The sequence below is a fragment of the Amblyomma americanum genome, chromosome 3 (genome assembly GCF_052857255.1).
Source record: "Amblyomma americanum isolate KBUSLIRL-KWMA chromosome 3, ASM5285725v1, whole genome shotgun sequence".
In the NCBI taxonomy this organism is placed as follows: domain Eukaryota; kingdom Metazoa; phylum Arthropoda; class Arachnida; order Ixodida; family Ixodidae; genus Amblyomma; species Amblyomma americanum.
The window spans coordinates 112,104,496-112,131,538 of NC_135499.1; the positions used below are offsets into that span (position 1 = coordinate 112,104,496).

Consider the following 27,043-nt stretch of genomic DNA (forward strand, 5'->3'; position numbering starts at 1 on the left):
GGCATCGCTTAACGGCCCCGATGTCTCCACGCCGCTGTCAGCGTCTACGAAGCTCTGGAAGTCAACACCCTCCGATAAAGCAGCGTAGGCAGGGTGCAGCGCGACGGAGTCATCACACTGAGCATCCAGCTCAGCCGTGCTGCAGGCTTCTGGGCCTTCAATGAAGCCGCACTTTCGATAACAGTTCGCGACTGTGTCCGCCTTGACAGCATTCCACGATGTTGCCAGCATGTGGCAGGCTCCGAGGAGATTGACGTCGTACGATTTGCCGCTGTCCATACACACAAGAATCCGCTCTAGGAGGTGGCGCCTGTACAGTGTTTTGAGGTTTTTAATAACCCCAAGGTCCATAGGCTGCAGCACAGCCGTAGTGTTTTTCGGCAGAAATGCCAGACGGATCGCCTTCAGTCCGCTGATGTCGCAATGGGCTGAACAGTTGTCGACGAACAACAGAACATTCCTGTTCTGTGCCGCGAACTTCCTGTCGAGTGTGCGCAGCCAATCCGTGAAAATTGCTCGCGTCATTCACGACTTTCTGTTGAAAGTATAATCAACAGGGAGAGTTTTTAGCCCTTTAAAGCAGCGAGGCTTCGCTGCTTTGCCTATAACTAGCAAGCGGCACCGTTCCGTGCCAGTCGCCTTTGCGCACACCAACACTGTCACTCTTTCCTTGCTTCTCTTCCCGCCTGAACACGTGTCGCCTTTGTAACTGACAGTCTTGTTCGGCAGCAACTTAAAATAAAGCGCGGTTTCATCTGCATTGAACACATCGCTGAGCGAGTAATCGGCAAGGTAGTCCTTTAGTTGACCTGTTGCAACGGCTTGCGCCGGAGCCACCGTGGCCGGAGCATAGGCGGCGCCCGCGGTAGGGTGGCTACCCGCGTGACCGCGCGTCAGCCAAAAATAGACAAGCCAATGCTTCGACGCTCCGGCAGCGAAAACCTGCTACGGCATGCACCGGAGGGTTGGTTCGGGCAACGAAATTCACGTCTCACCTCGTGCGTGCTGACATGCGTGCTGGCTTATTTTTTTTCTCATCATTCTGCATTTTTTTAAAATTTTCAGCGCATTGTATTTGCTACGAGGTGACTTCTATATGCGAGGAGCAATGCCAGCCATCGGCGCCTAGTTTGAATTAACCGACGTGGATACCGGCATATTCGAATTATCGGGAGTTTTGACCCATTGAAATACACAGGGCTTTGCCGGGACCCGGCCGTCAGTTCGAATTAACCGGAAGTTCGAATTAAGCGATTTCGAATTAACGAGGTTTTACTGTAATAACAAGCAGGGACTACTTTACACTGTTTAGGAAGATAGGGAGTGGTTCGGCTCCATAGCTTCAGGTTCAAAGCCAAGAAAAAGTTGTTGTGGAGTATAAGCACTGCGTGCTACCTGACATGTGAGTAACTACAGGAAGCACTGCACCAGAATCTCCTTCATAACGCAAAACAAGTGCAAAAATGGGGAAAGAATAATAAAAATAAATTAACAGAAAAAGCATCAAACACTAAGCATGGGGTTTCAGACAATGTTTAAGCTGAAACAGAACAGCATAGATGCACAAGATACACAGAACAAGCATTACAGTCTGTACATGTCAGGTGCCAAAGAGCAGGCTCTGAACACCGGAAATTTGCTGCAACATTTTCATGCATTTGAGGCAATCCACAGAATGAGAGCGAATAGTACCAAAGGCCTCACCTCTGGGCTCCCATGCTTGCGCACATCCATGAGGGCGAAAGAGCAGACGTCTCCAACGCCCACCACCTCCACAGTGAAGTTGCGCAGAAAGTCCACCAGCTCCAGGGCACGGTGCCGAAGGGCAAATATGAGCACCAGCGGTGTCACCACGGGGCTCAGCACCTCCTCAATAATGCGCACCTGGTTAATGGGCAGAAGAAGGATGCACGACCTGTCTTGAAACCACTGCATCAATGAGCAATGTTCCATGCCGCAACCTAAAATTTCTTGAACTATAAATCCCTTCTTTGGGAGCTTCAGCACTGCACCAGCTTGAAAACTTAGTCTACAGTAAAAGCTCGTTAATTCGAACCGCAAGGGGACGCCATCTCAGTTCGAATTAAACGAAGTTCGTACTAACGAAAGCAATGAAGAAAAACAGGACACCGCGACCAGGAAGCAGCAGGGCATGGCGCCAGTTCAATTTAATGTTTGAAAAAATCCGTAATTGTGGTCTGCTTTTTTTCTTTGAAGGCAACAGCAAGCACTTTTTGCTCTAAAGAGCGAATGTTGCGGAAGGCTTCCTCTTCGCTTTCTTCAAAACTGAAGAACAGGCGGGCGGCATAAAGTCCGGCCATGACTTCCGCAGCGGAGGGCCGCACCGGTGCCTCGTCGTCTTCCTCGTCGTCGTCACTGGCAGCGACAGGCTCTATGTTTTTAACTTGGGAAATGATGTCCTCGTCTGTGGTCACACCACAGACAACTGCGCTCGCATCCACGTCTACGTAGTCGGCAAAGGAAACGTCTTTCAGAACGTCCGACATGGGAGCGGTGACGCTAATGACGCAGTCTCCGTGCGCAGGTGGCTCGTCCATGTGCTCGCCTTGCGTGGTGAAGCCACAGTGGCGATAGCAATTGGCTATTGTAGCCCCTGTCACTTGTTCCCAAGCACGCACAAGCATATGCAGTGCACTCAAGAGCGTCACTTCGTAATTCTGGCATAGAATAATTCTTTCTAGTATGTGGCGCTGATAAAATGTCGTCAAATTTTTTATAATGCCCTGGTCCATGGGCTGCAGCACTGCCGTTGTGATGGCTGGAAGAAAGGCCAACTCAACGGCATTCGTTTGAACTTCAATCTTGTGCGCAGAGCAGTTATCGGCAAGAAGAAGCATTTTGCGGCCACAGCGCTCGAACTTCTTGTCTACCTTCATGAGCCACTGCTTAAACAACTCTCCAGTCATCCAAGCCTTCCTGTTTGCCGCGTAGTCTGTTGGGAGGGACCTGATGTTCTTGAAGCAGCGAGGATTGCTCGACTTTCCTACCACGAACAGCGGTAGCTTTTCACTTCCGGTCATATTTGCCGCAACCATCACCGTTACTCGCTCTTTGCTTCGTTTACCACCCGTACACTTGTCACCTTTGTACGTGATCGTTTTGGCGGGCAGTAACTTGAAAAATAAGCCTGTCTCATCAGCATTAAAAATGTCCTGCGGAGAGTACTTCCGTTGGTAGCCTTGTAGGACCTCGGAGCGCCAACTTTCACATGTTTCCAAGTTAACAGCCTTCATCTCCCCTGACACCGCACGAAACACAAGGTCGTACCTTTCACGGAAGCGGTGGAGCCACCCATCTGAAGCTGCGAAGTCGTCGTAGCCCAGCCGCAGGGCGAAGTCCGCTGCCTTCGCCAATATGACGGGGCCACTCAGCGGTATGTCCTGAGCACGCATCTCCTTAATCCAGAGGAGAAGCGCTTTTTCGAGGTCGGGGTACTTTGCCAGCCGCATCCTCTTCCTTTCGCTGGCAACTTCTGCCTCTAAGGCGTCTTCAATCGCCCTCTTATTTTTTATGTAAGTGGACAGCGTGCTCTTCGGTATTCCATGCTTCTTGGCGATTTCTTCTTTCGACAAGACTCCGGCATCCACTTCCCGTAAGATGTCGCATTTATCCTTCAGTGTTTTGGCGCAGTATTTACCGCGGGCGCACGCCATTCTGAAACCGCACGTCAGCACGGCAAAGCACACCACCAAGGCCTAACTTTTCAAGTGATCCGCACAACAAAGGTCGTAAGCGAGCCGAAAACCAGAAAACTCGAGGCTGCCGAAAGCGGCCGAGACCACCGCGAGTTCAGGACAAAGACGTTGACGAAGGCTCCTCCTATTCGTTCAATTCTCGAGTGCTAGCGGAGCTGCGATGTACTGGATTCGCTGTATTTTTTGTGCTGGTTGCGCCATCCATCGGTTAACAACTGCAGCTACAGTCGAGTGCTAGCGGAGCTGCGATGTACTGGATTCGCTGTATTTTTTGTGCTGGTTGCGCCATCCATCGGTTAACAACTGCAGCTACAGTCGAGTGCTAGCGGAGCTGCGATGTACTGGATTCGCTGTATTTTTTGTGCTGGTTGCGCCATCCATCGGTTAACAACTGCAGCTACAGTCGAGTGCTAGCGGAGCTGCGATGTACTGGATTCGCTGTATTTTTTGTGCTGGTTGCGCCATCCATCGGTTAACAACTGCAGCTACAGTCGTGTGCTAGCGGAGCTGCGATGTACTGGATTCGCTGTATTTTTTGTGCTGGTTGCGCCATCCATCGGTTAACAACTGCAGCTACAGTCGAGTGCTAGCGGAGCTGCGATGTACTGGATTCGCTGTATTTTTTGTGCTGGTTGCGCCATCCATCGGTTAACAACTGCAGCTACAGTCGAGTGCTAGCGGAGCTGCGATGTACTGGATTCGCTGTATTTTTTGTGCTGGTTGCGCCATCCATCGGTTAACAACTGCAGCTACAGTCGAGTGCTAGAGGAGCTGCGATGTACTGGATTCGCTGTATTTTTTGTGCTGGTTGCGCCATCCATCGGTTAACTGCAGCTATATGACAAGATTCTTAGGCCTCTGAGATCGGCGGCTCAAAACCGGAAACTGCAGTTCTCGGAGGTAGAGAGAGGGCGTAGCTGTTGCCACAGCTGCCACCCCTTGCCCTCCAGCCTCTGCGCCGGGTGCTGGCACCGGTTTTACCCGCTTTTACCTTCTCTCCCCCATTTTGGAGGCAACTCAGCCGCTGCAGCCTCGCGACAAGGCCTGCTCTGGCCATGTGCCAGGCGGCACGCCGCCCAGGCGCGGCGGCTCGTAGTTCGAATTAACCGTGGCAGAACCAACTCACGTTCGAATTAACGGGCTTTTTTATACATGGACTTCTATGGAGCTAGGCCGGACCAAGTAGTACGGTTCGAATTATCCCGAAATTCGAATTACTGAAGTTCGAATTAACGAGCTTTTACTTGGAAGAAGGAGTTTCACACCGTGGGCATCAACGCCCCCTGCGAGATTCGCAAAATGACCCCTTCTTTTGCACTGCGTCAATGCTACGTCTACAAATTTCCTCTCCACTTCATTTGGCACAAAAATTGACTGTAGCTAAAACTAAAGCTAAGACTGTGTTGAGCGTTTTCTGGTGTACGATGGTGTGTAGATGGTGCAGAGTGTTTGCGAAAACCAGCCACCACTGCACCCACGCGCAACATCAGCATGATCTTCTGCTAAAGGTTGTTACCAGTTAGCACTCAGAAAAGGGAGTCCTTACAAAACCCAAGTGCTGCAGATACAGAAATGACCATATCTGCAGGTAGAGATTTCGTGCCTGGCTGCTATGTGGCCCATAATTAAAAGCGACACTTCACCACATGATGCACTTTGCCTAAATGTGTGGTACCCGACCACCCTGCAGACTGCGGTGCACAAAGAAGTACCAACCAGCATCAAAACTTTGCCAGGCCAACGGTGACTTGTGAATTCTGCTTCCACAGCATATCCCAAAACTTTGTTTTGCAGCTGTCATCTACCATATAAACGTGTGTAAGGGCCGCACTTTTTTTCCCAGATTCGAGGCCCAATTTTCGGGGTGCGGCACATACACGCGATGTGCGAAAAAAAAATTTGTTAAGTAGAAACACTCCAATTATGGAATTATCGGCATTTATTCTACGTTCAATCATCACTCGCACAGTCTCCTGACTCTGAGCTGGTGCTGTGCTCTGGTGCACGCTCATCCCATAAGATGTCGCGCAGCATGTCCGTTGTCAACGCGTAGCTGTTGTCCCACACTTGCACGGCTTGCCTCGGAAAGCACGCTTGATCCTCAATGCATCCTTTTGGTTGCACCATCGTCGAACGCACCTCTCGGCACGTCAATTTCCTGCCTGCCCACACTTGCCGTGTAGCTATTAAGGTGCTTGCCCGTTGTGCTAAAACTGCAACGCTCGGTGGCAGCACACGAAAGCCACGACTACGGTGAACTAGCACACTATGCAACTCCCGTGCCTTTTACAGCCATAAAAAGCTGGAGATGGCGATACTGATGCCGATATGGATAGCGGGAACTCACGGCGGAGGGGGGAACTCACGGCGGAGGGAAAAGTTTATGATGATGATGACCTGCGGTCTCAGGCGCCATGCGTGGGCGGCACCTGGAAGCTCCTGTGCGCGTGTGTGGCCTACGTGATGAAGCGCATCGTTGCTCGCAGCCGAAGCTGACCACGGAGGCAGGCCACGGCCTGTGCATTCTGAAGGTTACCCCTGCGTGGGTGGCGGAAAGTTTGGGTGCGGTCTTTACACAAATCTTTTTTTGTTAATCTTTCCTTCAGGAAAACAGGGTGCAGCCCTTACACACGTTGATACGCCATAGTATGACCAGTCCACTTACTGCAAACATCCGGATACAACGAACAAACAGCACGTGACTGTCGTGTTTATTAAAGCGGGCTCGGCTGTATATAATGAAACAGACTGCTAAAAGCAATCAACAATATTAGTCCAAAAATAGAGTGAGTAAAGGAATGCTGGGGGTTTATGTTTTTTTTTTTGTGATTTAAGTGCTCAGAGAACCTCAAAAAGCAATCCAAGGTACTTAGCAGTTCCACAGTAAACAGTTTGAAAACCCTTATGTCCTAGAGCACTCACGGCCTTGTACTGGAAGAGGTGTGCAAACTCGTCCCGCACGACTGTCGTGTGACAAAGGCCTTTCCAGTGATCGGGCATGTAGTGGATCTGTGCCAGAATGTTGGTCATGAGTCGCTCGGGGCGCCACACCAGGTGCTCGTCGGGGATGAGGGCTCGTGCACCTGCCACCACCACACCCAGCACTGTGATGACACTGAGCACGTGCTCCACAGCGAGAACGTCCTCATCAATCACCGTCAGAAGAAGCAGCACCGCCAGCAGTGAGCCCGCAAAGAACGTCACATTCCTGCAAGCAGAGGAAACCGAAAGAGAAGCTGGATGCTGGTTGCAGGCCGACACAAGTGTGTACAGTCACAGACAGGTTCTTTGGACTCTGGATATTTCAAACCTGCACGATGTTTCAGACTGCTGAACAGTCACGCACCTGTGTACACATTCATGATAGACTGAAGTCCATAAATGGCTTCTCCAACTATGAATTTGTCGTGAGTGAACACTGTTGCTGCGGTCAGTACAGTTTGCACTGCCGTGGAAGGTGTGCCATCTTGCATTCAAATGGATGCAATGTGCAGGCGGCTTGGCTTGAACAGGCCTGGCAATTCAGGTGCCTCACTGTTTGCATTTGAGGTAACAGTATGCTGCTCTTCTTGAGGTACTATTAGCGGCACAAAGCTGAAGAAAAGCTTGGGGGCCTTCCTAACCACACTCTTAAACAAAAAAGTGCGATGGCATTCAGGTTACCTGCTATGGTGTCTAGAATGAGTGTCTAGTTCTTCTGATCTGGTTTATGGGGTTTAACGCCCAGAAGCGACTTGGGCTATGAGGGACGCCATAGTGAAAGGCTCCGGATAGTTTCGATCACCTCGGGCGGGTAACTATTTTCCTGCCAAAACTCAGGTTGCAAGCAGTTCCACTGCCCTTATATGGTATGCATGAGGTATCCTCTTCTAGAATGTTCCAGTACCTTCCATTGATTAGCATATGGGATTATACTAATCTGACCCACTACAGTAAACAGATTTTTCGAACTCCCAAAACAAACTTCACTGAGGAACTGCATGCAGCTCACAGGAAAGTGTATATATTCAAGACAGATATTTTGGACACTTTGTAGTCCAAGAGTTCGACTTTTCGGACTGAATTAGATGTTGCAACACTGGAGATCACATTTGCGACGGCTCTTGGTAGCTGGAATAGAATTTTGGTGTAACCTTAGAGCAATTTTATCAAAAACCATGAATTTGTAGCAGCATGTTGCAGGCTTAGCGCAGCAGTGCAGGTTGGCGCAAGTGGCGCAGCATTCCCACCACTGCATCCAGATCAGCCTACGCCAGAAGAGATCCCACCAATAGCGCCCACTCACTTTGCGAGGATGATCACGATGTGAGAGGAGAAGATGCTCATGTACTGGCAGGCGGGTCGGTAGCCACGGCACAACCTGGGATACATTCGTGAGGCAAGATCACACAAGCTGAACAGTGCAATGACATCTTTTCATAACACTTAATACAGTAAAATCTCATTATTACGAGTGTCAGGATGTCGAAAAATTATCGAATCATTAATGAATTGAATTACAGAGTGCAAATTATTCAACGACCTTAAAATAAACTGGCCAGAACCGGTTGCATCACAGTAAATTCATTCGGCGATAGACTGGGAAATGGTCGCCTCCAAAGCAGTAAGGGCCTCCTTGACGTCCTTCACGGTGCAACAAGCAGCTGTGTCGCGTGTGAGGTGGCTTCACCACACAAACTTCAAACGGCACATTACAAGCACGTAGTTTCGGCATAATGGAAGAATGTGGATAGAAGCGTGGCAAACTCTCAACTAGGATCGTGTGACTGGCCGATGTGTGGCCAACAGCTGCTGTTACCACGGACAGGTGCGAACACGGTGGATGTGAAGTGGTCGGAATATTGACAGAGATGCGGCCATCCATTTTTCACCACGCCTGCCACTGCACACACGTCAGAGGTGCACGGTAGGCTCTGTCTGCAGCATGCAATTCAGGTTTGAATAAGCCCATCTGCACAATCGCTTGCTGTGCCAGTAATACCTAAACACGGCCGCTCTTTAGAAGCTCAATCAAATTAACTGGTGTGAGACCTGCAATGTCCAAATTAGCTAACGTATGATAACATTGAAATATAGTAATCCCTTGTTATAACGAAATCGCTTTACTCGAAATATTGCTTTATTCGAAATTGCTTCTGGTCCAGACCTAAACACATGCATTTTAAGCTGCATTACTCGAAGCGCACGAAGAGCCTGACCCGCTTAGAGCGATGTGGCGAGTGGAGGCATCGCCGCCAAGGCGGCAACCCTATTGTGCATGCAGCATCAAATTAATACCGCCGACGAATTAGTCTCATGCAGGCACAGAACAGGCCACAAATGTACCAAACCTACGACCGATGACCTGCCTAGTAGTAAGTACCAAGCAAGTGCCAAGTACTCCCATCTGTTTAAAGCGGATGCGAACGGAAGTGCGCCCGAACCAGTCACAACAGCATCACTGGTGTCCCTTGTGATAGAATATAAATGAAAATAAAATTTTCGTGATGCTTTGCGATGCCGGAAAACGACGGTCTCTTGGATGCCGAAAAGTGGCCAAAAGACCGCGGGCAGACTTGCGCTGTAGCATTCCATGGGGTGCGCTAGGTGAGCAAAATTTTACCGTTCTAAAGAACATTTCTGGCGCTGAAACGTGCCAAAAAGCACAAAAGAAGTGTCCCTCCGATTATGATGAGCCCATGCACACTTGCGAATCACGAGCGAGGTGAGCTTTCAGCAACGAACTGAGCTGCTCCCTGGCTGCCGTAGTCGGCACTAAGCCTAACCGTTTCATATCGGCCAAAGCAGACGAAACTCCCGAAAGCGAGCGAACGTCATTCCCAAGAGTTTTCACTTCAAACGAGAAGGCAACCCGCAGGTCGCGCTTGCATATGCGAACAACGGTGTTGTCGAGCTGCTGCCTGGTCGCAAGAGACTGCTGGTCACAAGCCCATTAACATGTTCGACGCGAGGAGCTACGTTAACAAATCGGGAAGACGACTTTGCAGAAGCCGGTCTAGAGATTTGCTTGCCGCTCGTCATAATCGCCCTGTATCGCAGTAAAAGACCGCCCCTAGCTTTGTTGCACTTTTCACAATGTAAATCGACAGATAACTTGGCGAAAACACGAAAAATCCGAGCGTCGCCAGCGGCAAGTCAGGTTGTCAACATGGCGGGCCAACGCAACCACGGTGTTTCCCCGGCGATCTTCTCGAGCCGGTTATGCTCGATTCGCGCTATCCGACCAGACAAATGGTCTAAATGTGTGGTAGGGTCATTGAATTTTGTTCCTAGACATCTGTCAATGGCGCGGACGCGATGCTGCGCGAACACCGACACTTGAACCGTAGAATTAGCACAGTGTCGTTGACAACGGTGCGCCGAAAAACTCGCCCAAAAACTTCGTTGCAAACTTCACGGCTACACACCTCGGGGAAAAAAAAAAACTGCCCAGCAATCATGCGAATCCCCTACTGCAAAACGGTTAAGTTTTCACGATCGCGCTGCGTACCTACAATGAGCGGCTAATCGTTTGAGCACAGCAAACACAACCTCAGATTCGAGCCACGGAATTTCCGTGACCCCCCCATGAAAGCGGCCACTGCCTTCGCGATTCGAAATACCCCGAAGGTTGAATGCATGGGCGGCGACCGCAGCCTCGTGCAATGCTTGGTCAGATTAGAGCAGGGGTTGCACGCACCCAGTAATTGAGCTTAAAACAGCGAAAGCTCAATGCCTTTCTTGCACCTGAATAAAGTTTTGCTTCACTGAATACATTCTCTTTTGATTTCCTCGCCGCTGCGGCGCGATTAAAGCTCGACTGCTTTAGATTTTCTCGGGTGGTTGCTTATATCGAATTACTGCTAATAACGAATTTTTTCGCCGTCCTGCTGACTTCGTTATAACAAGGGATTACTGTACATGGGCATCAGCCGGGTCCATACTGGTAGTTTTCAACCAAGCAAGAATAGTCGAAAAGAGATGGCTTTGAACACTAAACTGAGTGCAAACTATTTCACAATTTCCCCTTCTTTTTTGCTTTTATGAGGTTCAGCGTCCCACAAAAGACTGGCTACTCTGGCTAAGAGGGATGTTGTAGTAAAGGGCTCAGAGTAATTTCGATCACCTGGGGTTCTTTAACATGCACTGACATCACAAAACATGGGCCTCTAGCATTTTGCATCCATCAGAAATGTGACCGCCAAGGCTGGGATTAAACACGCTTCTTTCGAGTCAGTAGCCTAGCACCATAACCACTGAGTCACTGCAGGCGGCTCATTTCACAATTTCTAAAATAAAACCATGACAGAGATGGCAGCAGTTATTACAAGAAATCTCATGTTCTTTAGAGCACATAACAGAACAAATAAAACATTACTTGTTTTTTGTAACTGACTGCAACAGCAATGTAAGAAAAGGATTGCATTACTACTCTGTCTACAGCACAAGAACTGGAAATACCCGTCAAGGAGGAAAACACGACTGTTCACCTGGTGTTGAGTTCATGGTCGAGCTCGTTGAAGTGGCGAAGGAAGAGGCGCCCATAGGGAGACCAGGTGCGCAGGCCCAGCACGCCCGGCTCGCGCTTGATGAGGTCAGTGTAGCTGTAGAAGAAGTACATCACCTGGAAGGCCAGCACCAGGGGCGTCAGCACCAGGTTCACCAGGCCCACCAAGAGGATGCGCCTGCGTGGCACACCAAGCCAGAGAGCATTAAAAGGCACGTTGCAGTGCCATCATTCTTCTCTGGCGATTTCCAGAAGAACCTGTCCCGGCCGTGCCATTACCACAGCCTAGGGAATGTGACGCAAAACGAAAGAGGAGAATCACCTGGAGAGCTGTTGCGCGAGCAACTCCCGGTGGGCGGGCCGCTTGTACTCCTCACGCAGGTGCCATGTGTTCTCGAATGGGGCCCCCGGGAACCAGAAGAGGATGAGTTCCAGGTTGTACTTGAGCCCCTGGGTCAGGTACACCACGGGCCCCAGTACGGGCAGGGTGAAGTGCAGGGGCAGCACGTCCTTGTTCACTAGGGCCACCATGTAATTCTTGTAGCGGAGGATGCGGTTGTAGATGTCTGCACAGGCAGGGATCCACTGAATAAAAATCTGCTCGAGAAAGGCTCCCCTTTGTTGGTTTAAAAACTTGGAGCAGGACAATAAAACAAAGAGGAGACTGACAATGTTTACGCCACGTTGCGTAATGCAAGAACTCAGCGACAGATGTTACACTGTGCTACATAACAACCCCATCCACCTTTCCACACAATACCACCACTGCAGTGCCCCTTTTGTTCTGTGCCATGGTAAATCATCTTCTCCCTTTGTGTAGCGTTGCAGCTGTGAACCCTCACCCTTTGCACTGCATTGCAGCTGCTGGATCTCTCACCCCTCTGCAATACAGTGCTTCCCTCTTGTTCTCACCACCCCACACTGTGAAGCACTTTCTCCCCCCTAATCCTGCTCCTCTCCTACCCCCCCCTGCTTCAATGTGTGTGGACACCAACATCAATGTCACAGATCCAGAGGTTTCGTTGCTACACCTCATGCCAGGTCACACTGTCCAGGTCACTCTACACAGGAGCACTAACAGCTATCAGAAGAGTCAAACTAAGTCAGCCACCAAAGGCAGCACGCTATGGCATATGCACTGTGCATACAAGTCTTGCATTACGAATGCCCCCGTGAACTGTTGAAAACTTATGTTGTGTTACCGTTGGGAAGACCCCACACTCACACAAAATGCTTGAAATAACTCAGTGCTACAAGGATAGAAAAGGGGGACGGTGTACTCAGTGCTGGGCCTCACCAAGCTCAGTCAGCTCCTGCTTGTGGATGCACATCTGCTGCTCCTTCTGCACCTCAAGAACTCGCCTCTGCACCTCATGCCAGGTCATGTTGTCCAGGTCGCTCTGCACAGCAGCAGCAGCAGCAGAGCGACACAAAGTGAGCTACATACAGGCAACCAACAAAGGCCAGAGGAAGGAATGGAAAGAACAGGCAGATGAAATACTTACTGACCCTCCAAAAGCTTCTTTTGCCATCACAACCTTCCTGTGGAAGGTGGCAAGACACTCTTACCTACACTGAATTTGCAAAACATTTCGAAGCATGCACAAGGGACGCTGGAGGCATTTCGTTTCAAGGAACTGAACACATGGAGCAGATGAAAAACAATTAGTGCGTCTCCGAGCACCACCTTTCCCCTACTGCCACAACCCGTGATCAAAGCTGACGGGGCCGAGCACGAAACACAGCCTGGAGATGTCATACTTGTGGCTTCTCTGCACAGTGACTTGCAATATAAAACAACCTGCACCAAGGATGACACGCAGAATACCTGGCCCAGCACGTGGATTCCATACAAATCCAACTAGGCACACCGGGCCACCATAGCACACTACTACCTTTTCTGCTTCGTTCTTTTTTTGAGCAGCAAGGGGACTAGAACTACCTACCCCACTAGATCGTCAACATCGCTTCATCGTCTACTTTTTCAAGAATGTGTTGCATATCACCTTCAAAGCTAAATTATTGTCGCCGTTTGTTTGCTCTTTTCAATAAAATCCCATCCTTTATGTAATACCCCCGACAAAAGGCAAGAAAGCTTAAACTGAGACAGCCACATTATTGAGTGCTATCAAACTGCAAGTTATTTTTCTTAGCACAGATCATTCAGCTTGGCAGGCAAGAAGTCATGGTGTAAAGCAGGACCCGCAAGATCTCACAAAACAGTCACTGAGCATCGCCAAGGAGTGTGATAATATGGGAGGAGGAAGAGCAAGGCACACTCACAGCAGAGATGTGCAGGGCGTGCACATAGAAGGCGCGTATCTCGAGGAACTGGACGAGGTGGCAGGCGACTCGGATGGCCCGGAACACCCAATATAGCCAGGCCACCACCAGGCTCAGCCACGTGAAGAACCCAAAGCTGCACACACCAGCAGGATAGATATCACAGAAGAGACGTAAATGGCTTCATATGCCTCTTATGCCACTGGCTTGATAAAGAGAGCCAACTATGCCAGCTCGGGTGAGCAGTTACAGTGTACTCTAGTTTATTCAAACTTCCTGTTTACTTCAAACTGGCACTTAAGATTCCACTGACACCAAGTTTATTGAAATAAATTTTCATATAGTATATAATGCTGGCCTTGTGTGATGAGACGGTAGCACCAGACCCCGATGTGCACAAGCAACAGGAACGGCACAGGCTTTACATTCTTTCCCTGTCTGTGGCGACATGTGACAACAAGAGCCCTACGTGCAAGAAGCAAAGCAAATTTCCCTTGAAAAGGTGAGAGAGAAGAGGACCAGACCTGGCGATGCACTGCCCGCAAGGGATGACCACATCATTCACGGTGACCTTGGTGCCATTGTGGGGCGGCGGCACGTTTTTGAACAGCACCTGGTAGTCCACGCATTTGATGAGGAACGTCGAGAACAGCACCACAAACAGGAACTTGCTGCACAGGGACAGGAGAGAACACGGCGACACTGCAGCTAAACCATGCATCGCATAGCACCAACAATTTGCACTATAATGCACAGTCTGCTCTAAAAAAAAATTGCGAGAATTAGCTTGCGACCGAGCTACTCAATCTCAAGCAGCACATCACAATTCTGGCAAGCACCAAACAAACAGTTGCTCCACACAGTTTATAGGCCCAAGTGAACGTGGCATTGAAGAGGAGCACAGAGGACAACACGACAGCCAGCGACTGACTGGTGCCTAGAGTGAACTCATCCGACTTTATAAAGAGTGAACACTTTGAGGGCTTTAAAACTTTCGAAACTGGAAGCGCTTCAACGCCGGCAGCATGACAGCGCTAAGGACAGAATTCATTATTACAGCGCAAAGACGGCACAGAACAAGAAGGGGACACAACAGCACTGTGTGTCCCCTTCTGTTGTGTCCCAGCGCTGTTGTGTCCCCTTCTTGTTTTGTGCCGTCTTTGCGCTGTAATAATGAATGTAGGTAACCAACTCGCCCAAAATGTTGTATTAAGGACAGAAAACAAAACCCATTTAACTGACAGTGAAATTGCAGTGCAAGCCAGGGATTCAGAGGTGTGTTCAGGTCTCTTCCACAATGTTGGCACAAAGACAACTGGACAACGGAAGAAACACTTTGATACTGGTGCTTCTAGCAGCTGGCTGATTTTATTGGAGAACAGGCGACTAAATACAAGAGGATGAAAACGCCCACAAAAAGAAATGCAAGGCAGATATGATGCCACTGAAACACGGGTCGTCTAGCACGGTAGACGATTTTTCCAAGAAAGAGAGATATATCAATAATTGCCTCAAGCAGTTGTGCCCGTTTTTGGGAATGATGAATGCGTAGCGGTGAAGACTTAGGCCACTTTTCGAGCTGTACAAAACCTGACGGTCAGTTTTTTACATTTTGCACAATGCACGGCTAGGTGGCTGCCTGTGCCACGCCGTACAAACCGTGGGTAACCATCTTCAAGTCAGTCAAGCGTTCCACTGTATTCAATGGTGATGATTTGGTTTGAATGACACAATGACAGCCGGGCCAGAGTGCCATGGCTAACTCACTTTCAGCCTGAATGAAGATGGGGTCAAAGACCTGCAAAGCATCAGGCCAGGCGAAAGCTTGCACCCTTCGGAAAGCTGGTTCTCGCTTGATTGGGGAGTCTGACTGCACTTGCGCAATCCTCAGCATAAAATTATAACGCATAAAGAGCGCCTAATATGTCACGTTACACTACAAAATCTAGCTACCTCTTCCTTTCACGAGAGTGCCTTCTTCAGTTGAACTTCCCAACTGTTCAGTCCCGAACTGAGTGCATTGGATTGGTCACTGCTTCCGTTTTGGCCATCTATTTTCGTGTTATTTTGATTTGCTACTCCTGTCCCTTACGTAACGCCCCACCTGAGGCCTTCACAGGTGTTTAATTGATGGCGCTACTGATAACGACAAGATCACAATCATGCGAGGGTCAGTCAGGCGAGAAACCCTGGATCAATTTTGGCTAGCCAGAGGGCATTGGATAATGGTGCCTTCTGCCCAGCATAGGCTACTTTAGCACTTAGTTTGAGTGCCACCGCTGTTGCAAGAAAATGAGCCCACCAGTCTTGTGCCAGACAGATCTACCGTGACAAGTTCTCTTGTTTGGCGTGCAGCACAGCAGCAATTTCAGGATTTCTAAAGATAAAAAATTATAGCATGTGCAGACCCCCTAGCAGAAGTAAAGCAAACAGCCAGTGGACCCATATGAACACCCTACATGGTGAACATTGTTTTCTTAGTTGTTTTTTTATTTGGACTTCCTCCGATCGTATGAGCCATTACAGTCAAAAAGATGTACCGTATTTATTACAATCTAGGCCGATAGTTTTTTTTTAAAAACACGAGGTATGAAATTCTTAGGTCAGCTTAGTTTCGACGATTTTGTCGCTGTATTGATAAAATATGATGACAACGTATAAAACAGAAAAAAAATGCATGCAGGTGGTGCCCCCACGAACCGCCAGCAGAAGCCAGCACTTTAGCTGTTACTGTCAGTAGCCTACGCTGATAAAGGCAATATAGGGTACTAGAAAAGCGCATATGAGCACTGGCTGCCATTTTCACCGCCTTTCCTCTTCATGTGGTGGCGTGGGCACGTGATACGAAGGTCGGCGATGACGCAGGTGAGTGAGCGGAAGCAGACTCGCGGAAATAAGTGCCGTTTTGCATGCCGTTCGTTCTCAATTGTTTTTTTCGGCCATCTTACATTCGAGGAAAGTTTTTTTTTTATTTGTTCAACTTTCGGGTGTCGGCTCAGAATCAAGGCCGGCCTAGATTCGAGTAAATACGGTATGCGTAAGACACGGACGCGAGATACATATCCAGAGGTGGGCACTCACACAAGCTCCAAGATTTCATGGAGCATCATGCAGGCGAGTCCATGGTTCTGATGGTACTGGTAGACGTGCAGCACATTGTCAAGGGGCACACAGACACTGCAGGTTTGGCTGGAAGGCAAACTCCTCATGCCATCCATTCACCATACAAAACAAGTCTGCATTGCATGTGGATAAGCTCCCAACTAAAACCTATTACAGCCTGGAAGAAATCAAGCGCAAGAGAAATGTTCAAAAAGGACAGCTGTGCACCACAGACAAGTGCTTTAGAGCTCCATGAAAACATTAAACGGGGCATGGTAACGTCAGTGCAACTCAACGAAGCACTCGTTAATCTTGGTGAATGCAGTTAAACTCTCTCAAACAAGATGCATTTGTTTTTAAATACCGTATATATACGATTGTAAGTCAACCTATTTTTCAAAATTCGAAAATTCGAAGTGAGGTGGTCGACTTAAAATCAGAACCAGAGCATTGCACCATAAATAAAGGCTAGACAAACGAGATATCAGGCATGCTACAGCATGGTTGATTTTTTACTGCGTGGCTCCGTTGCATCGCTCTTGGTGCTGGCCTTGAGCAGCTGCTATGTCAACGCACAGAACCGGCATCCCCACCCCGTGCAAGACGGCCAATGGTGGCTGTCGATATGCAACAAACCGGCACCAGCCCACCCCCCACAGGTAGCCGCGGATTGGGTCTGCTGATAAGCAGTGGGGGCGCGATAACACATTCACTTTCTACTCTTTTTACTTTTAACCGCGCACTCTGAGCACAAGGAAGCGTTGACAGTTGATGGAAGGACCACTGTTCCAATTGCGGCGGCACCCCCACTCGGAACAGCAGTGGCGCCAGAAAGTGTCGATAGCCGACGGAAGAGCCTACTCCGCTCATGCATAGTTTCTCTCTGGCTCTGACGCATTTGACTACTGCCGGCCGCGTTTCACAAGTTTTTAATGTAGTGCTTTATCATTAGTGCTCCGGGTCCGGTAAGCGACCGGCGCTTGTTCACAGCTGCATTCAAGATGGCTATCATTCTTTAAGCCGAAGAAACGAAATGCGCGCAGGGCCGCAAGTTCAACGTCTGCAACGGTGACAGATGTGGCAGCTGCAGCGAGGCAAAATTTTCAGCTGTTCCACGCGATGGCGTGATGTGGCTGTTTGCGAAGTGCGGGATTTCGCTGCACGACGATGCTAGAACGACGAGCTGTGAGACCGCAGCAGCGATCACGACGGCAGCACTAATGAGGAGGATGGCGCAAGTGTGGACGAGTAGTCCAGTGACTAATAATTTTTCGTTTTGGAATGTGCCCACGGGCACTCCCGCGCGCGGCAGCCGATAGCAGCTGGCGATAAGAGGAGGCCGCAGGATATAGCTATCGTGTTCTATTAAAGGCCAAGTATAAACGACCTCCAAGTTTTTTTGTTTTTTTTTTCAGAAATGTGATGTGGGGGTCGACTTACATTCGAGTCGACTTACAATCATGTAAATAGGGTAAACATGGAAGCTTTTTACATTCTCAATCTGGCTTGCATGCCCAAAAATGTTGGTCAGCAGAGAGTTCAGCACCTTGAGCAGATCGAACATTTACTACACTAAAATCTTGACATGATCCCAGTTGATACGAATTCATAAAATGCCCTGGCTAGAGTGCATTATGTGCAATGTAAAGAAATTCGGATGTTACAAATAACCACATGCCCCACTGCAGATGATACAAACGTGCGCGAGCAGCGACTGCACCTTTGAGCACTAAGTACTTGCTGCCTGCACATCGCCGATTCAGATCACCAGTCGCGTGATGCGCACAGTGAGTAGTAACCAGCAACGTATGACCCACACATCGCCGTGATTGCCAGACACTTGGCTGTATCTAAACCCCATCAGCCGAAAACAGACCTTTGAAAATTCTGTATACGAAGTTTTTCGATGATACGAACACTTCTTGTGACCCCGTGAGATTCATATCATCGAGATTCTACTGTAGCTGGAAATGTGTGAAACGTGTCTGGATTTTGTGCATCCTTGGAGCACTGTATATGCATATCACCCTCAGGCGCTGTTGTCCACGTATGTGAACATGACCTGAATGCTATCCATTTCTCCTATTTAAGGCGCAATTTCCATGAATGTGAATGCAATGAGATCTGCAAAGTCTGAAAGATATCATGCATAAAAGATATCAAATCAGGTATGCAAAATGAATGTGGGAATCCACTTATATTTAAATTGATGGCTCAGTGTTTTACTGTAGCCCTGATGTGGCTCGGGCGAGTGTCAATTTTCGTTTAAAGCATAAATACACTTTTCGTACCGTGCCTATTCAGCATGGGTCACCGGTCACAGATGTTGTGCGCCATTATTAATGCTACTAATGAACTTTCGACATATGCTATCAGTTATGTAGGCCAAGAAGTCCAACTTTCAGTCTTGAAGTAATTTGTAACTATGAAGTGGTGATTTTCAGCACAGGACTGAAGAGCGCAGTGCACAACTCTTATTCTTAGCATGGGAGACCCAGATATCTAGACTCTTTTGTAAACCACCTCAGTTTTGTGTTTTTTTTTTAGCCTGTGTGATAATTTTTCATAATGCTAGTAGTAGCATTACGCCTTAGGATAATGTCAGATAATCTGGTTTCAGTTTTCACAATTACTCATGAATCAGCCTAAAACATCAAATGGTGTCCGACGGAGAGCATTGCTTCCTATCTGCCACCCAATATACTAATTTTTTGTGCCACCCAAAATGTAACAGTGATGTTTGCAGTTCTATGACCACTATTTGCCATCTGTCTGAAATGTGTGGTCAAGGCTTTGTGTTGCCATCTCTACAGATACAGCCATCCTGCCCGGAAAAAAACCGATCTTTTTGTAGTGCGAGGTATTCATCAGTGAAACATTGAAACTTTCAGGTGCCTTATGCAATAAAACAAGGAATGTTTTGTATATTTCAGAATTCCTGGACCATTTCTTCTTTTTATGCTATAGGCCTAATGTCAAATATTTAGCAGAATGTTCGCCAAATTTTGTATTAGACAAATAATTTCACATTACTGCCTAATATTTCTACCTCATTCTATTCTTCATTTTGACGTGCTGCATGCTAATGTAAGTAAATTTCTTCAGTCCAGTCAAAATAATAAAAAGAACCTACAAAAAATGCCCATTTTACCCATGGAACATAAAGAGCTGACTAAAATGTGCTGATTTGTTTAGCTAACGAAATATGACAGGAATGAGGTCAAAAGTACAACTGAGACCTTGAAAACAGAGCCAAGTCATCACGTAGATAATGTAGATATAAGAGGACCCGCAGAACTTGCATAGTAATTCGCCAAGGGTGGTTGGAATATTTCTCTGCAATCCTGGGATGCTCCTTACAACAATCTGAAATAATGAAAATTTTCCCTCCACCAGATCTCGACTCAAGCCTGGAGAGGATATCGAGAGCTCCTGGAGAGCCTCGCTAGTTACAGAATATGCAACCAGGTGCAATTCCAAATACAGCTCTAAAATTCTCATGCTCAAGAGAAGCACGTGTTAGTAACTTAGCATTCAAATGCTGACCATGCTCATGGAGACAAAAGTAGAATTTGTATTCGGTGATGATTTGAGGATAGTGGGATCTGCATCAAGCAACTTTTGATTTTCAAATTGAAGCACTAAAGCATAAAAGGCCGAGTTTCTGTATTCACAACCATGCAAAAGAAAATAAAAAGGATATCCTTGTGAAGAAAGAGTCTAGGTCTTCCACATGGTTCCATCTTGCTGCAAATGGAAAAGAAAGAAAAAGAAAATGGTCAGGTGGCTACACAAATTCACCATTTCCCAAAGCCAAGCCAAACATGATTATGTTGCTTTTCTCTGGAGCATAAAGCATGCTAATGTTATAGCAACATGCAATACGGACACAGAAAACAAAATCAAAGGAGGAGAGATTTGGTGCCTTTGGGTGTAGTGCCTTTGAAGGTGGAATTTCGGCTTCTCTAATCACAAATATTAAACGATCTGAGAAATTATAAAAAGAAAAGTTATGCAACATCACTGTCTCATTAACAGCTACGAAAGCAGTGAGTGAGGAGCATTGTGGCCCACATGAGGCTGCAAATTCCAACTGCAGCGCACTTCTCTGGCTTCCCAAACTCTGCTGTTACCAAACCCCCGTGGCGACTTCCCTGAGCACTAGAAAGAGCAATTACTGTTTAATGGAGAAATATTAAAAATAAAAAAAAACTGTCCCACAATTTTTAGAGCTTTAACTATGAAAGAAGATCCAACACCATTTTGCAACTGAAAAGCCCAACAAAGGAAGGAAAAAGATGACACAGGCGTGTCAATATATTTTTTTTTTTACCTCCATTCATCTGTTCCTACAGTTGAATGTCATTTGCTATGTACCAAGTAGCCTCGTTTTCGTACAGCATCAAGGCCTGCGTCATGCATAAACTCACTGCGGCTGCTGTCGGGGACTGTGTGGATGAGCAGGCTGCTCTCGTGCGGCCCTTCCGGTTCGGTGTCGTCCGACGGCAGCGCCCGGTAGGCCGTCTGCAGGCTGGCCATCTTGGCACTGCTGCTGCCACTGCTGCTGCTGCCCACCTGTCAGAAGATTCATCATCCTTGATCCACAGCTACACTGCACTGGAAGGGGCTCTGGATGTGGTCAACTAACCAGCGTCCTCCAAAAGACACCAAAATCTCTGCGCATGAGCATTTTGGCACATACATTCTCGCTTATGATAAAACAAGGCTGCCATAACCAGTAGCTGTACCCATAGCCTCGTGCTCAACAGACAGAGCCACTCGCGATGAGTGAAAGACATGATGTAGTGATTTCTAGAATGCTTCTCTTGCAGGCATACTTTTAGCAGTTAATTCAAGCATCTAAAAAAAAAACAAAACAAAACTACTACAAAGCATGCACCACCCTTCCTTTGATTTCTATTGCAGGTTTTCTAGTATCAATTAAAGTGCCTCCGCTGCCATCTAATTTGTACAAGGCCAAGTGAGGCAGAGAGGAACATTCAGCATGTGACTGCACTGACATGGATTTCAGCTCCGACTTGCTCTATATTTGTAAGTTATTCCTTCTCTTCCTACTTTCCCTGTCCTATATGAATCCCGAGTACTTGTGCCTGATTATCGCCCAGCAAATAAACCAAGCTTTGGCTTGCTTACACCTATGATGGTAATTAACAATGCAGCCCACACAGTCACCTCTCAAGAAGTGAAAGATTAGTGCAAAAGGAAACTGTCCCCACTAAAGCACACATGACAGAGCTCATTTCATTCATTAACTACAGACGGAAACAAACTACTAATTAAAATACAGCTTCTTACATATGGATATGTATAATGGAAGTTTAAAGTTGACGTGAAGAGAACAAGAAATCTCTCTCTTTTTTTGCGGGGGGGGGGGCCTGTCATTCTTTCGCTGCCATGCCATCACCAGCAAGATTACGTCATAGTGTGCAGAGTGCAAAGCTTGCTCGCAATCCTGAATGGCGCTTCTATGGATATGAGGAACCTGAGAGTGCTAGTAAACTTTTTAGCTCAAGCAAAAAAAGTTATTGTCCAAATTTCCAGGGCGGTGCAGCCGCCCCCTTTTGCCCCCCATCCGGACGCCCATGGTCTCAAGCAGTTCACACTGATGCTTGAAAAAGAATATGCATTGAAGATGTAGAAAAAAAAATCCGTGAAAAAGAACACTCAACTCGAAAATAGTGCAAGGCAAATTGCCTTACAGCACAGTACTCTAACTTCCTGCACCTACTGCTTTAGCCCTAAGCAACAATCAGCACAAAAACAATATAGTTTGCTGCCATTTGTATGCATCTTGTAATAATGTGCATTCTTTTGTAATGACGCATTTCCGACGCTGAAAATGCAATTTAAGCTGAAACAAGCCCAGTTTAAGCGCCCAGTTTAAGCAACAAATGCAGGACAACAAGAAAAATATATAGACAGCTGCTTGTTTCAAAATTAATCATCAAGTACAAATGTCTAGAAATAACTTGCATTGCCTGCAAGCTCAAAAAATCGGAGTGAACAAGTTACCCGCTTCTATAACATCTTTTTATAAAACAACAAATTTACTGCACAAAATGATGACTTCACACCGAAAATTACAAGAAAGCACTGAAACAATGTCTACAGTTGCTTATAACTTAAATCCCCGCTATTTAATTATACATAAATTTCAAATGGGAATGCTTCCAGATAATTTTATTGTCTCAAATGAACGAGGTTCCACTATTCAGCCAAGCAGTCACTGGCTCATTGTTTGAAGCCTTAGCTCTAATCATAGATTATCACACAAGCATTGTTCTCAGCAAAGTCCCCATCAAAATGAAAGGTCCCTTCTGCAGCAACAAAGGATCCAAGTGGTTCAATGCTATGCACTGATAGTGCACGCACAAGACCGCATAATGCATTCAGCACATCGCATCCAAATGCCATTTTCCATGATATCACTTTTACCCAGTCATGTCTTTACTTGAGCAATCATTCTCTGAAGCAGTTCTCTGCAGTGCTGCCAATGCTATCACATGCGCAAAGGCTGCCATTAGCCGTGCCCTTGTGTAGCATCACACTTGTGTAAAGCGGCTGAAAAGTGTGCAGCAATAATAATAATAATAATAAAAAAAGATTACACAGCCGCTGATGGTTTCCAGGTAATGTGCTCATAAGCACCTGGTTTGCGCGTCGCCCTATGTCGCCCTACTTGCGCAACTGCACTGCTTTTAAAACCTAGCAGCTGTGACTAAGTGCCGCTTTGTCTGCAAGGGAGTGCACCACTCAAGCACACTACGCAAGTCTGCAGCACTCTTGCAACATGAGCTCAATTAGGAACTCGGCTGGCATAACATGCGAAATGATAAGAGAGCACTTTTTGTACTGCAGCAGGGTTTAGGAATGGACTAGGAAGGTGCAAGAACACAGAAGTTTGCTTCTTCCGTTAATATGGCACAAATGCAAGGAGCATTTTAAACCTGAAGTTCGCACATAATGAGCATTTTATACAGTACAAGTTGCTATAAACCGCTTCCAACAGAGTGAGGTACAGTGGCAGGCTAGTTAGTCCCCGAAATTAATGTAGCTTTGGAACACAGCAGTGCTCGCAGAGGTGTCACTTGTAGGTTTAATATTAAATTCAATATGACTCCAGCCCCGTTGACCCATTGTCATTATAAACACGTTGCACCAAGCATTGGCTTCCAGTCAACTTGCCCAGAAAGGTATGTTTAGCTAATGAAATGGGCCTGCTTTATAAGCACAAGATGTTATGCCAAACATTCCTGGCCTATGCTTAGTGGTAGTAGTAGTACAGTCAACACCAAGAATTCGCACATGCACTTGGTGAAGTGCAAGTGGATGCAAGAGGAGGAAGTGTTAGGATGGGCACAGCGAAAGGCGCGCCACATATGCAGATGGTAAGCCACTTGCACGCTCCGAGAGGAGGAGCGAGTCAGCATTCTGCATGCCTCACTTATGTTAGAGCCGCCAGCAGCACATCAATGATGTTACGGGGGGGCCATGAATACACCTGGGGCAAAATGCAGCACTCGGAACGCTCCATGTATGCAGAAACCCAGAACCACAAATGTACGGCAGGTCGAACAGAGGACAAACGCTGCTGGGATGCTGCCCACAAACGCGCTGCACAACAAGGTGCTCAAGTGTGTGTCAACACATTTCTCGTGCATTAAAGCACTCACAACAACCTCCCCAAAAATAAGTGTAATCCTCACACACCCATGTGTGGCAGCAGCAGTCAAAGCAAATGCAACAATTCCAAAAGCACAATCTGAACAAGACAGCATTGATAATCTGCATTATTTAATTCTTTTAGTACGTACTGTCTTATATTGTGATCAATTCTGTCAATACGAACTGCAAACAACGCTGCAGTGAATTGAAATGGAGCATTGAAAATTTGTCAAAACTGTTATGGCTACAACTGCACTGCGGACATTTTCGGATGCATGCTCAGAAAAACCTACTCTGCAGCCTGAATAAATCAGTGCTAGACTTTATGCACACTGCCACTGCTGAAAGATCTTGCCAAGTTTGAATGCAAAAATGCATGCACTTGTACAAGCAGATGGAAGATGTGCTGCAGTGCAACAAGCATTGAAAGCTGCAACCTTCTAACCTGCTGAAAACACTGCATGGATGTGTACTACATTTATAAACACTAGCCCTCAAGTAACATATCCGTTCACACATTTTCAACATTTGAAAAGACTAGTTATCGTGGAAACTAGCACATTATTTTTCCATCATTACTGCCAAACCACGAAATCAAGAGAAACTGCATCCTCGGCTCAAGCACCATCTCAATCTCTGTGCACAAGCCAATAATACCCTCTAAAAAAATTGGTCTGTCTGCTCAGAACACATCCATGGCCACCAAATGAACTCTTTGAAACTCAAGCAGCGCATTCAAATACGCATCAAGTGACGCTTCTACTGGCATTAATGGAGGAAAAAAAGTTTGTGCCTTTGTGTGTCACTAGTCCGTTTCATCGCCAATGCTTTGACTATTCAGGCAACAAACATCAGGGCTGCTGAAGCCCTCACAGGAACATTTGATATTTAATAAAAGGACACAGAAAAAGAATAGCGCACAATACGCGAGTGCACACTTCAGCTGATGCTCTTGCTTACTGCAGCAACAGAACTACAGTTTGGGTTCCTTTTGTCAACACAAGTGCAAATGCACATCTTATGCGAAGTTGCCATTCCCTTCCTTTTGTACCACTGCTTATCCCTTGCTCTGTTCTGTCACAGAGGTCTCTGCAACCATTTTCACAAGCTGAATGTTTGCAAAATGCCATAATCACAGAGTTTGCGCTTCCCGGGGCAAATACCGTTCAGACAGGCTACCATCACCTATCGAAGCTGAGCTGTTGTTGATATGATAAGTGAATATATTTTTTCTGGACCTGCCACTGCTGGCACAGCAAGAACAGCAAAAATTACTTGCATTACACACACCCCAATATGCCACATCTTATCAGAGACAGATTAAAACTGCCATACCAAAGGGTCATTCATACTCATACACTTCTATGTTTGGCCTGTGTATACAATTCTACTAATATTGTCTTTCTGAAATGTGACTCCACCTTACTGTCCAAGATAAATAAACAAAATCCCCTTTATAACCTTACATCAAACCTGCCAGACTGCTCGGATATTGTTACATCTGCACCAAAGAGAGTGGAACCACCTGTTGTGATAGTGACAAGTACTCAGCAGCACTGCCCAGCAAATGCAATCCGGTAAATACTAGGAAAGGAAGATAAAAATAAGAACTCCAACTCCACCTACAAGGGACATCTAACAATACATTCCAATAGAGTTAGTGACTATGCAATTGCCGTTTATTGCCAATAAATGAGGGTAAGATCACTGTCAAATTCTGTTGTGTTCACACTTTACAATGGAGGCCAAAACTGCACGCACAGTGCCCTGCGTCAGCAGAAGTCGTGGCTCTCATCAGGTTAATTAAAGGGACATCCTACAGACTTTTATATACTACACCCCTTGTCCATCAATCTATATACTACACCCCTTGTCCATCAATCTAAACAGCCTTGCCCAAATGAGTGAACACTCGGCTATGACGTTCAGAAATACAGCAGAACAATTTAAAGGAATTTTTTTGTACGATAGTGTCATTTTCTCAGTGGTAAATGTGCCTGCAGACCCTGACATCAAGGACACGATATAAAGCTAGTACAGTAACTCAATGCAACTTTATGCACACCACAACTGCCCCGCCGCCAAAGAGATGTGCACTGGCTGTAATGAGCGGGACATTTACAAAGGTATGTATATCTTGTTGTATATCTAAGGAGGTTTTAAAAACACTATCAATAATGAAGAATATGTTCGTATTTATAGAAGATACCAGCAATCAAACTGTGGCAGTTTGCCTTTCTGTAAAAATTAGAAGACTATGAAAAAGCATGGTTAACCATGCAAGAAACGCAAGAAACGATATTCATGCACAGATTGACGCTGGTTTCCAAGTTGACACAATATTTTTAGATTTTTCTAAAGCATTTGATCGCGTTCCACACCAAAGGTTGTTGCTTAAACTTTCCCAACTGAACATTCACCCTAATATTATTGCATGGATAGCAGATTTTCTCTCATCTAGAATTCAGTTCACATCAGTTAACAACTCTAACTCATGTTACGCTAATGTTACGTCTGGAGTTCCACAAGGCAGTGTACCGGGACCTTTACTTTTCCTTATCTATATTAATGACTTACCCAATTGCGTGACGTCCAGAATCAGACTATTTGCTGACGATTGTGTGCTTTATCGACGTATAACCTGTAACACTGACAGCCAGCCACTGCAGTCTGATCTTGAAGCGATAAGCACATGGTGTTCTAATTGGTTAATGCCTTTAAATCTTTCCAAAACTAAGCTCATGTCTTTCACTAACAAGCCACGTATTCC

The 27,043-nt window shown here is 46.8% G+C and overlaps 1 protein-coding gene across 2 annotated transcripts in view; it reads right to left on the reverse strand.

Annotated features, from left to right (window-relative positions):
* Atg9 (autophagy-related protein 9) overlaps window positions 1-27,043 on the reverse strand; it is a 55,966-nt gene that overhangs the window by 24,413 nt on the left and 4,510 nt on the right. For both annotated transcript variants that reach the window (XM_077657715.1, XM_077657714.1), the window contains exons 2-12: window positions 21,018-21,162; window positions 20,291-20,334; window positions 16,567-16,631; window positions 14,010-14,156; window positions 13,486-13,621; window positions 12,500-12,602; window positions 11,525-11,768; window positions 11,186-11,380; window positions 8,002-8,076; window positions 6,639-6,924; window positions 1,705-1,884 (exon numbers count right to left, since the gene is read on the reverse strand). In XM_077657715.1, the coding sequence (XP_077513841.1) occupies window positions 1,705-1,884; window positions 6,639-6,924; window positions 8,002-8,076; window positions 11,186-11,380; window positions 11,525-11,768; window positions 12,500-12,602; window positions 13,486-13,621; window positions 14,010-14,156; window positions 16,567-16,631; window positions 20,291-20,334; window positions 21,018-21,126 (1,584 nt within the window). In that variant the 5' untranslated portion in view covers window positions 21,127-21,162. The remainder of the gene's footprint in view (window positions 1-1,704; window positions 1,885-6,638; window positions 6,925-8,001; window positions 8,077-11,185; window positions 11,381-11,524; window positions 11,769-12,499; window positions 12,603-13,485; window positions 13,622-14,009; window positions 14,157-16,566; window positions 16,632-20,290; window positions 20,335-21,017; window positions 21,163-27,043) is intronic.